At 43.2% G+C, this 12,858-nt stretch overlaps 1 protein-coding gene across 26 annotated transcripts in view; it reads left to right on the top strand.

Moving 5' to 3' along the window:
- The window catches only part of ncor1 (nuclear receptor corepressor 1), a 376,647-nt gene that overhangs the window by 265,878 nt on the left and 97,911 nt on the right, over positions 1-12,858 (top strand). For 24 of the 26 annotated variants that reach the window (XM_078224546.1, XM_078224545.1, XM_078224544.1 and 21 more), the window contains 4 exons: positions 2,616-2,748; positions 3,941-4,454; positions 6,325-6,454; positions 12,374-12,569. In XM_078224546.1, coding sequence (XP_078080672.1) covers positions 2,616-2,748; positions 3,941-4,454; positions 6,325-6,454; positions 12,374-12,569 — 973 coding nt within the window. The remainder of the gene's footprint in view (positions 1-2,615; positions 2,749-3,940; positions 4,455-6,324; positions 6,455-12,373; positions 12,570-12,858) is intronic. The other 2 variants (XM_078224529.1, XM_078224540.1) reach the window with 1 other exon arrangement.

Consider the following 12,858-nt stretch of genomic DNA (forward strand, 5'->3'; position numbering starts at 1 on the left):
ACTACTGTCCTTGACCGGCCCTAACCTCGCCCTGGTCATTCTTTTATTCCTCACATAAGAGTAAAAAGCCTTGGGGTTTTCCTTGATCCGACCCACCAAGGACTTCTCATGTCCCCTCCTAGCTCTCCTAAGCCCCTTTTTCAGCTCGTTCCTTGCTAACTTGTAACCCTCAATCGAGCCATCTGAACCTTGTTTCCTCATCCCTACATAAGCTTCCCTCTTCCTTTTCACAAGACATTCCACCTCTTTCGTGAACCATGGTTCCCTCACTCGGCCAAAGAGTTGGGATAAAAGGGTCATTTTCAGGAGGGCAACCTGTAACTAGTGGAGTGCCACAAATATCAGTGCTGGGGCCACAATTATAACATATATAAATGACTTGGACAAGGAAAGTGAATGTACTGTTGCCAAGTTTGCAGATAACACAAAAATAAGTAGGAACGCAAATGCTGAGGATGACAAGTATTCTAGTAAGAAGTTTAACAACACCAGGTTAAAGTCCAACAGGTTTATTTGGTAGCAAAAGCCACACAAGCTTTCGGAGCCTTAAGCCCCTTCTTCAGGTGAGTGGGAATTCTGTTCACAAACAGGGCATATAAAGACACAAACTCAATTGACATGAATAATGGTTGGAATGTGAATACTTACAGCTAATCAAGTCTTTAAGATACAAACAATGTGAGTGGAGAGAGCAGCAAGACAGGCTAATGAGATGTGTATTGTCTCCAGACAGGACAGCCAGTGAGACTCTGCAGGTCCAGGCAAGCTGTGGGGATTACAAATAGTGTGACATGAACCCAATATCCCGGTTGAGGCCGTCCTCATGTGTGTGGATCTTGGCTATCGGTTTCTGCTCAGCGACTCTGCGCCGTCGTGTGTTGTGAAGGCCGCCTTGGAGAACACTTACCCGAATATCAGAGGCCGAATGCCCGTGACCACTGAAGTGCTCCCCAACAGGAAGAGAACAGTCTTGCCTGGTGATTGTCGAGCGGTGTTCGTTCATCCGTTGTCGCAGCATCTGCATGGTTTCCCCAATGTACCATGCCTCGGGACAATCTTTCCTGCAGCGTATCAGGTAGACAACGTTGGCCGAGTTGCAAGAGTATGTACCGTGTACCTGGTGGATGGTGTTCTCATGTGAGGTGATGGCACGTCTTGCACATGCCGGATCATCGACACGGATGCCATCATCTCACGTGAGAACACCATCCACCAGGTACACGGTACATACTCTTGCAACTCGGCCAACGTTGTCTACCTGATACGCTGCAGGAAAGATTGTCCCGAGGCATGGTACATTGGGGAACCCATGCAGACGCTGCGACAACGGATAAATGAACACCGCTCGACAATCACCAGGCAAGACTGTTCTCTTCCTGTTGGGGAGCACTTCAGCGGTCACGGGCATTCGGCCTCTGATATTCGGGTAAGCGTTCTCCAAGGCGGCCTTCACGACACACGACGGCGCAGAGTCGCTGAGCAGAAACTGATAGCCAAGTGCCGCACACATGAGGATGGCCTCAACCGGGATATTGGGTTCATGTCACACTGTTTGTAATCCCCACAGCTTGCCTGGACCTGCAGAGTCTCACTGGCTGTCCTGTCTGGAGACAATACACATCTCTTTAGCCTGTCTTGATGCTCTCTCCACTCACATTGTTTGTATCTGAAAGACTTGATTAGCTGTAAGTATTCGCATTCCAACCATTATTCATGTCAATTGAGTCTGTTTCTTTATATGCCCTGTTTGTTAACAGAATTCCCATTCACCTGAAGAAGGGGCTTAAGGCTCCGAAAGCTTGTGTGGCTTTTGCTACCAAATAAACCTGTTGGACTTTAATCTGGTGTTGTTAAACTTCTATCCGTGTTTACTCCAGTCCAACGCCGGCATCTCCACATCATGACAAGTATTCTATACAGAGATATAGGCAGGGTAAGCCAATGGGCAAAAACCTGGCAGCCCAATATCGCGTGAGAAAATATGTTGCGTTATGCTTTGGTAGGAAGTCCAGTGAAGGTTCACTTGGTTAATCTTGGGTATGAAGAGGTTTACTCATGAGGAGAGCTTGAGTAGGTTGGGCCTGTGCTCATTGGAGTTTAGAAGAATGAGACACGACCTTATTGATTCTTATCAGATTCTCAGGGAGATTGACAGGGTAAATCCTGAGAGATTGTTTCCCCTTGCAGCCCAACTGATGCAGACATAGCCACTGTGTTATTGGAGAGGAGGGTGGTGTTCCAGGATTTTGATCAAGCGACAGTAAAGAAATGAAGATATAGCTCTGAGTCATGATGGTGTGTATCTTGGAGGAGAACTTGCAGTGGGAGATGTTCCCTTCTGTCTGTTGCCTTTGTCCTTCTTGATAGTAGAGATTGGGTTTGGAGGGTGCGCTTGCTAGACTTTTGTTAACAAAATATATTAAGGAGTATGAAACAAAAGCAAGGAGGTCACAAATCAGCCGTGATGTCATTGAAGGTGCAGGACAGGCTCGAAGGGGTTACTCTTGTTTCTGCCTTATCCCTGACATGGGTGTAATGTGATAAAGTGAGTGAGGCCATAGATGTAGAGTTACAGGGTTCCCAGGAGTTTTTTCACATCTTCTCTGTCTCCTCAGCAACAGATGTCACGGAGATCACGTGAGGATCGGGAAGTATCTCAATGTGAAAGCATTGCTTCTACAGTATCTGCACAAGAGGATGAGGACAATGAAGTGTCCAATGAGGAGGAGAATCCAGAGGACAGTGAAGGTATAAAGGAATCTGTGTCACCATGTCCTGATAACACCTGTCTGGATAAGTTCAAAGCTTTGTATGGAGCAATGGGCAGTGGGTTAGCATTGCTGGTGGGAGAAAGAATGCAGAAATGTGCAGCATTGTGCCCCCATACTTGTGTCTGAACTGAGGGAAATATCTCACCTGCCAGTTCTCATACTGTGAGAAAATACTCGCCTCCTGTTGATGTGTGCATGGCAGAACTATATTTGGCTGTTGGTATTTACTCTGTCCAGTTATATATGGCTTTCACCAATATTTCTGCAACAGAATTAGACTCCGATTCATCAGTGTCTGTATGGAATAGCAGCAGCTTCTGAAAGGATTCCTGCAGCCCATCAGAGGTCTTATGTTAAAAATGTTGATGCTTTACTTTCACAAGGTCCAATAAGAATTTTATTGAAGAATCTGTGTAACTTTACTGATCGAATATCAGCAGTATCTAGTCTAAACATTCCGAATTTAACTCCCTGCATTCTTTCTAATTAGGTTGCTCTATTCAATGAGTCTGTTCTGACTGAAAGAAAGCTCTTGGAGGGAGCTTCCATTTGATAGGTGAGCTAGCGAGGAGGTGATTGTCAACTGACCCACTGTTTCCATCAGAGTACAATGTCTTCTCACACAAACATGTTGAAGCTTAAAAGTGGTTCATTTTTAGAGACACATCTCCAAAAACTGATAGTGAACCTGCTGTCCAGGCTTGCTGCTCTGTTTGCAGGACAAGTTAGGCCTTTATCTCAGATTTAGAAACCATAGAAACCATTTATCCTATAGTAGTTAAAAAGTGCTAGCACAATATTAACACATGTGGCTTAATGGGAAAGATCATTAGATATTCAGTTTCTAGATGCTCGGAAAAGAACTGAGTTTGCAACTTGTGTTCATGGTGTACATATTCCCATTTCTCAGTCTTCTGTTCAAGGAGAATTTACCGCACGATGATTGGGGAGAACATTAGAAAGTCAAACGCCAGTCAGCATCTCGGCTGTTGACGCTTTCTGGAACCCTTTGTCGAATGAAAGGTTACCATGTCTTTCAGCACCTGACTGAACTGTATTTCCATTGTTATTTTGGATTTGCATCATTTGTTGCTTTACTTTTTGTTCCTTCATACTTCTTGTCCTAGAGGCTTTAATTGTGACAAATCAGTGTGAATTCTTTATTCCAGGAGCTGAGAACAGCTCAGATACTGAAAGTGCACCTTCGCCATCACCTATGGAGACAGGAAAGTTGAGCAAGGAAAATTCTGAGGCTAATAGGTTAACTGAAGAAGAGCTCAATCCTGCCACAAAGGACGCTCCAAGTATCCCACCGATCTCACCAGTACCAACTGCTGCCTCATCTCAACTGCAGGTCAAGCAGGAGATGAACTTGGGCTTTGAGGAGTCAATGGAGGAACAAAGGGGACCTGATGCTGAAGCAAAGCCTGTGATTGAACCTCTGATGAAGACCAAAACTGAGCCTGTGGATGTGACTATGAAGCCAGAAGAAAATCTGCAGGTTAAAGTCGAGGTGGACGCCAAAGACAAGGAGTTTGAGAAAGCCAGGCAGCAGGGAACACTCAGAACAGAGCTGCTGGATCTGCCACAGCCTGGAGTGCAGATGGAGTCTCACTCGGACAATGATTCAAGTGCAACCTGCAGTGCGGATGAAGTGGAGGATGGAGAGCCTGACAGGCAAAGGTAAGTGCGTTCTGTTTGATAAAGGGGCATGTTAATGCAGAAAGTTACTTCATCAGCAAGGCAAGCATTTTGTAAATTTTGTGGGAAAATGGATGGGATAAGAACCAGGAAAGACATGAGGAAAGACTTTTATGCAATGATTAGGATTTGGAATGCAGTGCCTGATAGGACATTGGATACCAAATCAATGCTATCTTAGAAAGGAAGTTGGCTCGAAGAATGAAAATTTGCTGGAATTTGAGGAAAGAGCAAGAATAGAAATAACTTAATTGCTCTTTGAAAGAGATGGTGACAGATGGTCTCCTGCTGCCCTGTACTGTTCTCAAAAACACAGAACATGATCCCAAAATAATTACTAAAAATCATGGTACATAAAAAGATATAAACAATTTGATTTATTCAGTCACCATGAGCAGTGAACCAAAATCAGCAGAAAACTGTTGTATGTAGTCTGTGCTTTTCCTCATTGAATAGTCCACTGTTCCTCGTCAGCACTGAAGCATTCCTGTTGCTTTGGAGATTGATTCCTGTTTACATGAAAAAAATAGTGGTTTCAAATGCTTTTTAAATTCCAATCCTGTTGTGAATTTGTTGGTTGCAACACTTTCCTGTCATTTCAGAAATGCTCATTTTTTAAAAATTTGTTCCCTCCTATGCAACTGATCTTGGCTGAATAGGAACAGGTGTTGGCCATTTAGTCTCAAGCCTATTCTGATATTCAGTGGGATTGTGGGATTTTAATTCACTTTACCTGTCTTTGGCCCATATCCCTTAATACTATGGCAGACTTGAGGGGCCAAACAGTTCACTCCTGCTTCAATTTCTTATCTTTTTATAATCACTCATAAAATCCAATATGGAATTTATAAGAAACTTCTTTGGATAGAAGGGGTTAGATTAGTTGTATATTTAATGGGACGTTAGATAAGTACATGAGGGAGGAAGGAGTAGGAAGTTATGCTGATAGACTGGAATAAAGTAGGGTGGATGGAGGCTTGTCTGGAACATAAACACTGGCACAGACCAGTTGGAACAAATGCCTTGTTACCAATTGGTGAAAAGCTGAAGCCCCAATTCAGATCCCTGGGGAAAATCATGCACACTGTGGAACCAGAGTACCTTCGCTTTATTCCAAACCTCTCGTCTTCCTGCCAAGCAATTACCAACTTACAAAAGCAAAGTAACCTCCGATTCCCTCTGATTTTTGTTTTAATCTTATGTGCAGAATCTTATCAAATGCCTCCGGAAGTCCCACAGATACTCCTTCAGCTAGCATAGAATTACAAATTCAGTTCAGCCAATCCATACTGGCATCTTTGCTTCACTCTAACTTCTTCCTGACCTCCTTCATAAACTCTCATCATCAGTGTATTCTTCGATTCCCTTCTCCATAATAAGCTCATCTAGCTTCCTCTTGCTATTTGACCCAACCATTCCCTTAGTCGTGGGTGTCACATCCTCACCACTTTCTAGGTAAAGAAAACCACTCTGATTATCCTGTATTGATGGTACACTATTAGAGAGGGTGCAGGAACAGAGGAGCCTGAGGTTGGTCTGTTCACAAATCTTTAAAGATGGTAGGCCATGCTGAAAAGGCTTTTTAAAATGGCACATGGAATCGCTGGCTTTATTAAGAGAGATATAGGCGATTAAAACCAAGTTATGTTAAACCTATATAAAATACTGGCTAGACCCTGACTGGAATATAGTGTTTGATTTGTGATTTCACCTGTATTGTTCTGCAACAACATAAAATTATTTTCTATCATTTCTGATAGAAATATTCACAGATATGCCTAGATGTTTGGTGATAAAAGTGTGCATGTTGAAAATTGTGAATAATGTTGTTCAGAGTTAATTTCTGCTCTAGAATGTTTTCTCCGGAATCGAAGCCATCATTGCTGAAACCTCAAAACTCGGTGTTAATGACCTCAGCCATGAAGCCAGTTCAGATGGATATCCAGCAGCTGCAACAGCGCGCGGCCATGATTCCCAACATGGTGAGTCTTTGTGGGGCTTCACACTCGCCAGCATTTCTGAATTCTGCATCATCATTTCTGTCCACTTACCAGATAATTCCGCCTTCGACCTAGCCCCCTCAATGACCCATGATTATGAATTTAATTTGTAAGTTGTATTCTCAGTTAAGTTTTGATAAGTTAGATGTGGAGAGCTGTGCCGCTATTTGCACTGTAAAGAGAGAGCCTGATATATGGAAATGATGAACTTTCAGAGAAGCTGCAGTTATTGTTTGTTCAGATGGAGCCTCCCTTTTCTGACCTGTATTTAATCCGCACTGTGACAAATCAGTCTTTACGTCAGTAATTTAATCCTCAGTTTTGAAATCTTTTAGTGGCGTAACTTTATTTCCCCCAGTCTGAAGTGGAACAAATGTGATGATAAGGGAACAATCATAAAAAATGCACAGAGTTAATGTTTTGAGTCTGCATGAGTCTTCAGAGCTCATACATGACTGAAAATGTTCATGCTGTTTCTCTCTCCACAAATGCTGCCAGATCTGCTGAGCCTTTCCAGCATTTTCTATTTTCATTTCAGATTTCCAGCATCCGCAGTATTTTACTTTAAGTTTATTTAAAGTTTATTTATTAGTCATAAGTAGGCTTAAATTAACACTGCAATGAAGTTACTGTGAAAATCCCCTCGTCGTCACACTCCGGCGCCTGTTCGGGTACACTGAGGGAGAATTTAGCATGGCCAATGCACCTAACCACATCTTTCAGACTGTGGGAGGAAACCGGAACACCCGAAGGAAACCCACGCAGACACGGGGAGAAGGTGCAAACTCCGCACAGACAGTGACCCAAGTCGGGAATCAAACCCAGGTCCCTGGCACCATGAGGCAGCAGTGCTAACCACTGTGCCGCGATTATAAAACATGCACAGGCAGTCTTATCTGTTCTTGAAGTCAGCTGTCCTTTCTGTTTTGATTCAGTGACCTATGATAACCCTATAATTATTTTTGCTGCGACATACCTCATCCAGTCTATTTCATAGAATAAAAGCAAAATATTGCAGAGGCTGGAAATCTGAAATAAAAACAGAAAATGCTGAAAGAAACACAGCAGGCTGAGCAAACCTGTGGAGGGAGGAACAGAGTTAATATTTTGAGTCTAATATGAATCATCTTCTAAACTTCAGAGTTCCAAAGAAGAATCATATTGGACTTGAAGCATTAACTCTATTTCTCTCTCCACATATGCTGCCAGACCTGCTGAGATATCCCATTGAATGTTCATTCTGTGCCAGTCGCTCTACTGTTATTTCTTCATTCTTTCATGAGATGTGGGTGTCGCTGGGAAGGCTGGCATTTGTTGCCAATCCCTAATTGCCCTTGAACCTGAGTAGCTTGCAACACCACTGCAGAGGGGCAGTTAAGTGTCAACCACATTGCTGTGGACCCCGGGTCACACATAGCGCAGGCCAGGTAAGGACAGCAGATTTCCTTCCCTGATGGGTATTAGTGAACCAGATGGATTTTGACAACAATCAATGATAGTTTGGTGGTCACCATCAGTCTGGAATCTAACTCCTCAAGTTTTCTCTGCAAGAACATCAACTGACATTTTGAACCACAATCTCTGGCTCAAATCCCCCTTGAAAAGATTTTCTATCCATTCCATTGTGCCCTTTATGCGTCAGCATGACTTTGTGGCAGCATCTTCCCCTCTATGGTTGTAGGTTCAGATTCTACTCGAGCACTTGAATTTACATTCCAGATTGAATGTCCAGAGTTGTACTGAAGAGAGTCTGGGGCGGAACCTTTCAAATCAGATGTTAAACATAAGGCCTGATTCCATTTCACTATTTACAGAAGATTCTCCTCGTGTCCTGAATAACATTTATCCCTCAAGCAGCTCTGGAAAAAAATGAACGAGTAATTTATCTCATTTACATTTGTGTGTAAATTAGCTGCTATGTTAACAGGAACCGCAGTCCAAAAGTTAAACTTTAAAAATTTATGCTGCTAGTTATAAGAAACTGCAACTCAAATTATAATGTACAGATTGAATTTTGTGTTCTTTAGTAATTTGTAAAACATTTTAATATATTTAAAAATATTCCCACATTCAGCCCCAAAGTTTCTCTCCTCTACACTCGTTCATTCCCTGGGGAGTAAACAGTTCAGATGTTGCTGTTTACGACTTTGGCCCATTGACATGGTCAAATTTTCATTTACTTTCCTGATGGTCATTTCTTTTGGATGGTGTTTTTCTGGAGGTTTGGTGTTTTGTGTTCACACTGAGCTCTGCCCTTCAATCCGAAACAAAACTGGATGATCAAATCCATTCTTTTGAAATGCCGATAGGTTCTTTGGATCACAGAACGAATGCTGATCAACATCTGTTGAATATGCCAGCAGTCCCAACATTTGGTTTGAGGTCCTAACCCTAACTACATTAAATTCCTGAGCACTTTATGTACTGCTTTCCCAGCCAGTTCCCATGCTGGCAGTTATCATCTGAAATGAGCCTGCTGGATTCAGTCTAACTAAAAGGCAGGAAGATTGCTTTTACCATGAACATAGCTATTCAGCTCTTAGTCATGGTCAGCTTTGAGTTACCTGATGTTTTAGTAAGTTTCTCACGTGGTCTGAAAGCATAAATTGCTTTTATTCGCACTTCATTTCTGCCATTTGTTGATGTTAAACATGTTATTACTGTTCCAGTAGCTTCCAGTGATGTAATCAGGAATGATATAGTATCACCTGTATTTTGATTTGATTTATTATTGTCACATGTATTAACATACAGTGAAAAGTATTGTTTCTTGCGCGCTATACAGACAAAGCATACTGTTCATAGAGAGGGAAAGGAGAGAATATAGTGTTCCAGTCATAGCTAGGATGTAGAGAAAGATCAACTTAATGGAGGTGAGTCCATTCAAAAGTCTGACACCAGATGATGTCAGACTTTTGTATCTTTTTCCCGACGGAAGAAGGTGGAAGAGAGAATGTCCGGGGTGCGTGGGTCCTTAATTATGCTGGCTGCTTTGCCGAGGCAGCGGGAAGCGTAAACAGAGTAAGTGGATGGGAGGCTGGTTTGCGTGATGGATTGGGCTACATTCACGACCTTTTGTAGTTTCTTGTGGTCTTGGGCAGAGCAGGAGCCATACCAAGCTGTGATACAACCAGAAAGAATGTTTTCTATGGTGCATCTGTAAAAGTTGGTGAGAGTCGTAACTGACATGACAAATTTCCTTCATCTTCTGAGAAAGTAGAGGCATTGGTGGATTTTCTTAATTATAATGTCGGCATGGGGGGACCAGGAAGAGTTGTTGGTGATCTGGACACCTAAAAACTTGAAGCTCTCGATCATTTCCACTTCTTCACCATTGATGTAGACAGGGACATGTTCTCCTTTACGCTTCCTGAAGTCGATGACAATCTGCTTCGTTTTGTTGACATTGAGGGAGAGATTATTGTTGCCGCACCAGTTCACCAGATTCTCTATCTCATTCCTTTATTCTGTCTCATCATTATTTGAGATCCGACCCACTATGGTGGTGACATCAGCAAACTTGAAAATCAAGTTGGAGGGGAATTTGGCCGCCCAGTCATAGGTGTTTAAGGAGCATAGTAGGGGGCTGAGAACACAGCCTCGTGGGGCACCGATGTTGAGGATGATTGTGGAGGAGGTGTTGTTGCCTATCCTTACTGATTGTGGTCTGTGTGTTAGGAAGTTCAGGATTCAGTCGCAGAGGGAGGAGCCGAGCCCCAGGCCATGGAGTTTGGAGATGGGTTTCGTAGGAATAATTTGCATACAGAGTGGCCAAAAATAGTGGAGAATTAGAAGATTGGGAAAGCTTTAAAAAACAACAAAGAATGACTAAGAAAGCGATAAAGAAAGGAAAGATAGATTATGAAACTAAACTAGCTCTAAACATAAAAAATAATAGTAAAAGTTTTTACAAATATATAAAAAGGAATAGAGTGGCTGGAGTGAATGTTGGACCCTTGGAGGATGAGAGGGGGGATTTAATAGTGGAAAACAAGGAAATGGCTGAGACTTTAAATAGGTTTTTTGTGTCGGTCTTCGCGGTGGAAGACACAAATAGTTTAGCGAATATTAACGATCGAGGGTTGGTAGGAGGAGAGGTACTCAATACAATTATTGTTACTAGAGAGGCAGTGCTTGGTAGACTAACGGGACTGAAGGTGGACAAGTCCCCGGGCCCGGATGGAATGCATCCCAGGGTACTGAAAGAAATGTCAGAGGTAATAGCGGATGCGTTAGTGGTTATTTATCAAAATTTACTGGACTCTGGGGTAGTGCCAGCTGATTGGAAAACGGCTACTGTTACGCCGCTGTTTAAAAAAGGAAGTAGACAAAAGGCGGGTAACTACAGGCCGGTTAGCTTAACGTCTGTAGTTGGGAAAATGCTGGAATCCATCATTAAAGAAGAAATAGCAGGCCATCTGGATAAGAATGGTTCGATCAAGCAGACGCAGCATGGATTCATGAGAGGAAAGTCGTGTTTGACGAACTTACTGGATTTTTATGAAGATGTGACTAGTGCGGTTGATGGAGGGGAACCGGTAGATGTGGTGTTTTTGGATTTCCAGAAGGCATTCGATAAGGTGCCTCACAAAAGGTTGCTGCAGAAGATTGGGGCACACAGAGTTGGGGGTAGGGTGTTAGCGTGGATTAGGGATTGGCTATCCAACAGGAAGCAGAGAGTTGGAATATATGGGTGCTTTTCTGGTTGGCAGATGGTGACTAGTGGCGTGCCGCAGGGATCGGTACTGGGGCCTCAACTGTTTACTATTTACATAGATGATCTGGAGGAGGGGACTGAGTGTAGGGTAACAAAGTTTGCTGACGACACGAAGATAAGTGGGAAAGTGAATTGCGTGGAGGAAGCGGAAGGTCTGCAGAGAGATTTGAATAGGCTGAGTGAGTGGGCGAGGATCTGGCAGATGGAGTATAACGTTGGCAAATGCGAGGTTATTCACTTTGGAAGAAATAATAGCAAATTGGATTATTATTTAAATGGAAAAAAATTACAACATACTGCTGTGCAAAGGGACCTGGGGGTCCTTGTGCATGAGTCGCAAAAACTCAGTCTGCAAGTACAGCAGGTGATCAAGAAGGCAAATGGGATGTTGGCATTTATCACGAGCGGGATAGAATATAAAAACAGAGAAGTCTTGCTGCATCTGTACAAGGCATTGGTGAGGGCGCAGCTGGAATACTGTGTGCAGTTTTGGTCCCCTTACTTGCGAAAGGATATATTGGCCTTGGAGGGAGTGCAGAGAAGGTTCACCAGGTTGATACCGGAGATAAGGGGTGTAGATTATGAGGAGAGATTGAGCAGATTAGGTTTGTACTTGTTGGAATTTAGAAGGCTGAGGGGTGATCTTATAGAGACCTATAAGATAATGAAGGGGCTGGATAGGGTAGAAGTGGAGAGATTCTTTCCACTTAGAAAGGAAACCAGAACTAGAGGGCACAGCCTCAAAATAAAGGGGGGCCAGTTTAGGACAGAGTTGAGAAGGAACTTCTTCTCTCAGAGGGTGATGAATCTCTGGATTTCTCTGCCACTGAAGTGGTGGAGGCTACCTCGTTGAATATGTTTCAGTCACGGATAGATGGATTTCTGATCGGCAGGGGAATTAAGGGTTATGGGGAGCAGGCGGGTAAGTGGAACTGATTCACTTCAGATCAGCCATGATACTGAATGGCGGGGCAGGCTCGAGGGGCTAGATGGCCTACTCCTGCTCCTATTTCTTATGTTCTTATGTTCTTAATTGGTTTGTGCTCTTTCACCCAGCGCGGTACTGATTCAGCTGAGTAGCTTCCCTGCTGCTCTTCAATGCAGTTAGAGGGATCAATAGATGTGTGTGTTTATTAAGACCTGCCTTAAATTGTCAACTTTCAGCAATGTTTTCTCTCCATTAGATGGCTGCTCCCTATGTGCCTACCAGTGCTCCTGTGAGTGGCCTAGCCCTATTCCAGCGGCATATCAAAGCCATGCATGATTCTGCACTGCAGGAGGAACAGATGCGACAGAGGCAAGAACATCTGGATGCTGAGCGCAGAAACTCTGCCAGTCCCAGCATCAGTGGCAAGAGCTGTCCGGTCTTGGACAAAGAAGGTATGAGTGCTGGACTGCAGGCTAACAAAAAGCACAAATGCTGTCTTCTCAATATTTCAACAACGATTCTTTGAGGGTGCCGTTATTGATGCCAGTTGTTTTTGAGAAATACCTCGTTAGTTCAATGCCATCACTAATAACCCAACCACCAAAATCATTATCACTTCTGCACAAATTAGTTTAAGATTACCTTCTATTGTTCCTGGAGAAGAGTGAAGATTATTGCCAGTAGTCGGTTATGTATTTTTTCCCAACTCCTGTTTGTGTGTCATATCCATTAAGGTCCTTG

The sequence above is a fragment of the Mustelus asterias genome, chromosome 12 (genome assembly GCF_964213995.1).
Source record: "Mustelus asterias chromosome 12, sMusAst1.hap1.1, whole genome shotgun sequence".
Classification (NCBI taxonomy): Eukaryota; Metazoa; Chordata; class Chondrichthyes; order Carcharhiniformes; family Triakidae; genus Mustelus; species Mustelus asterias.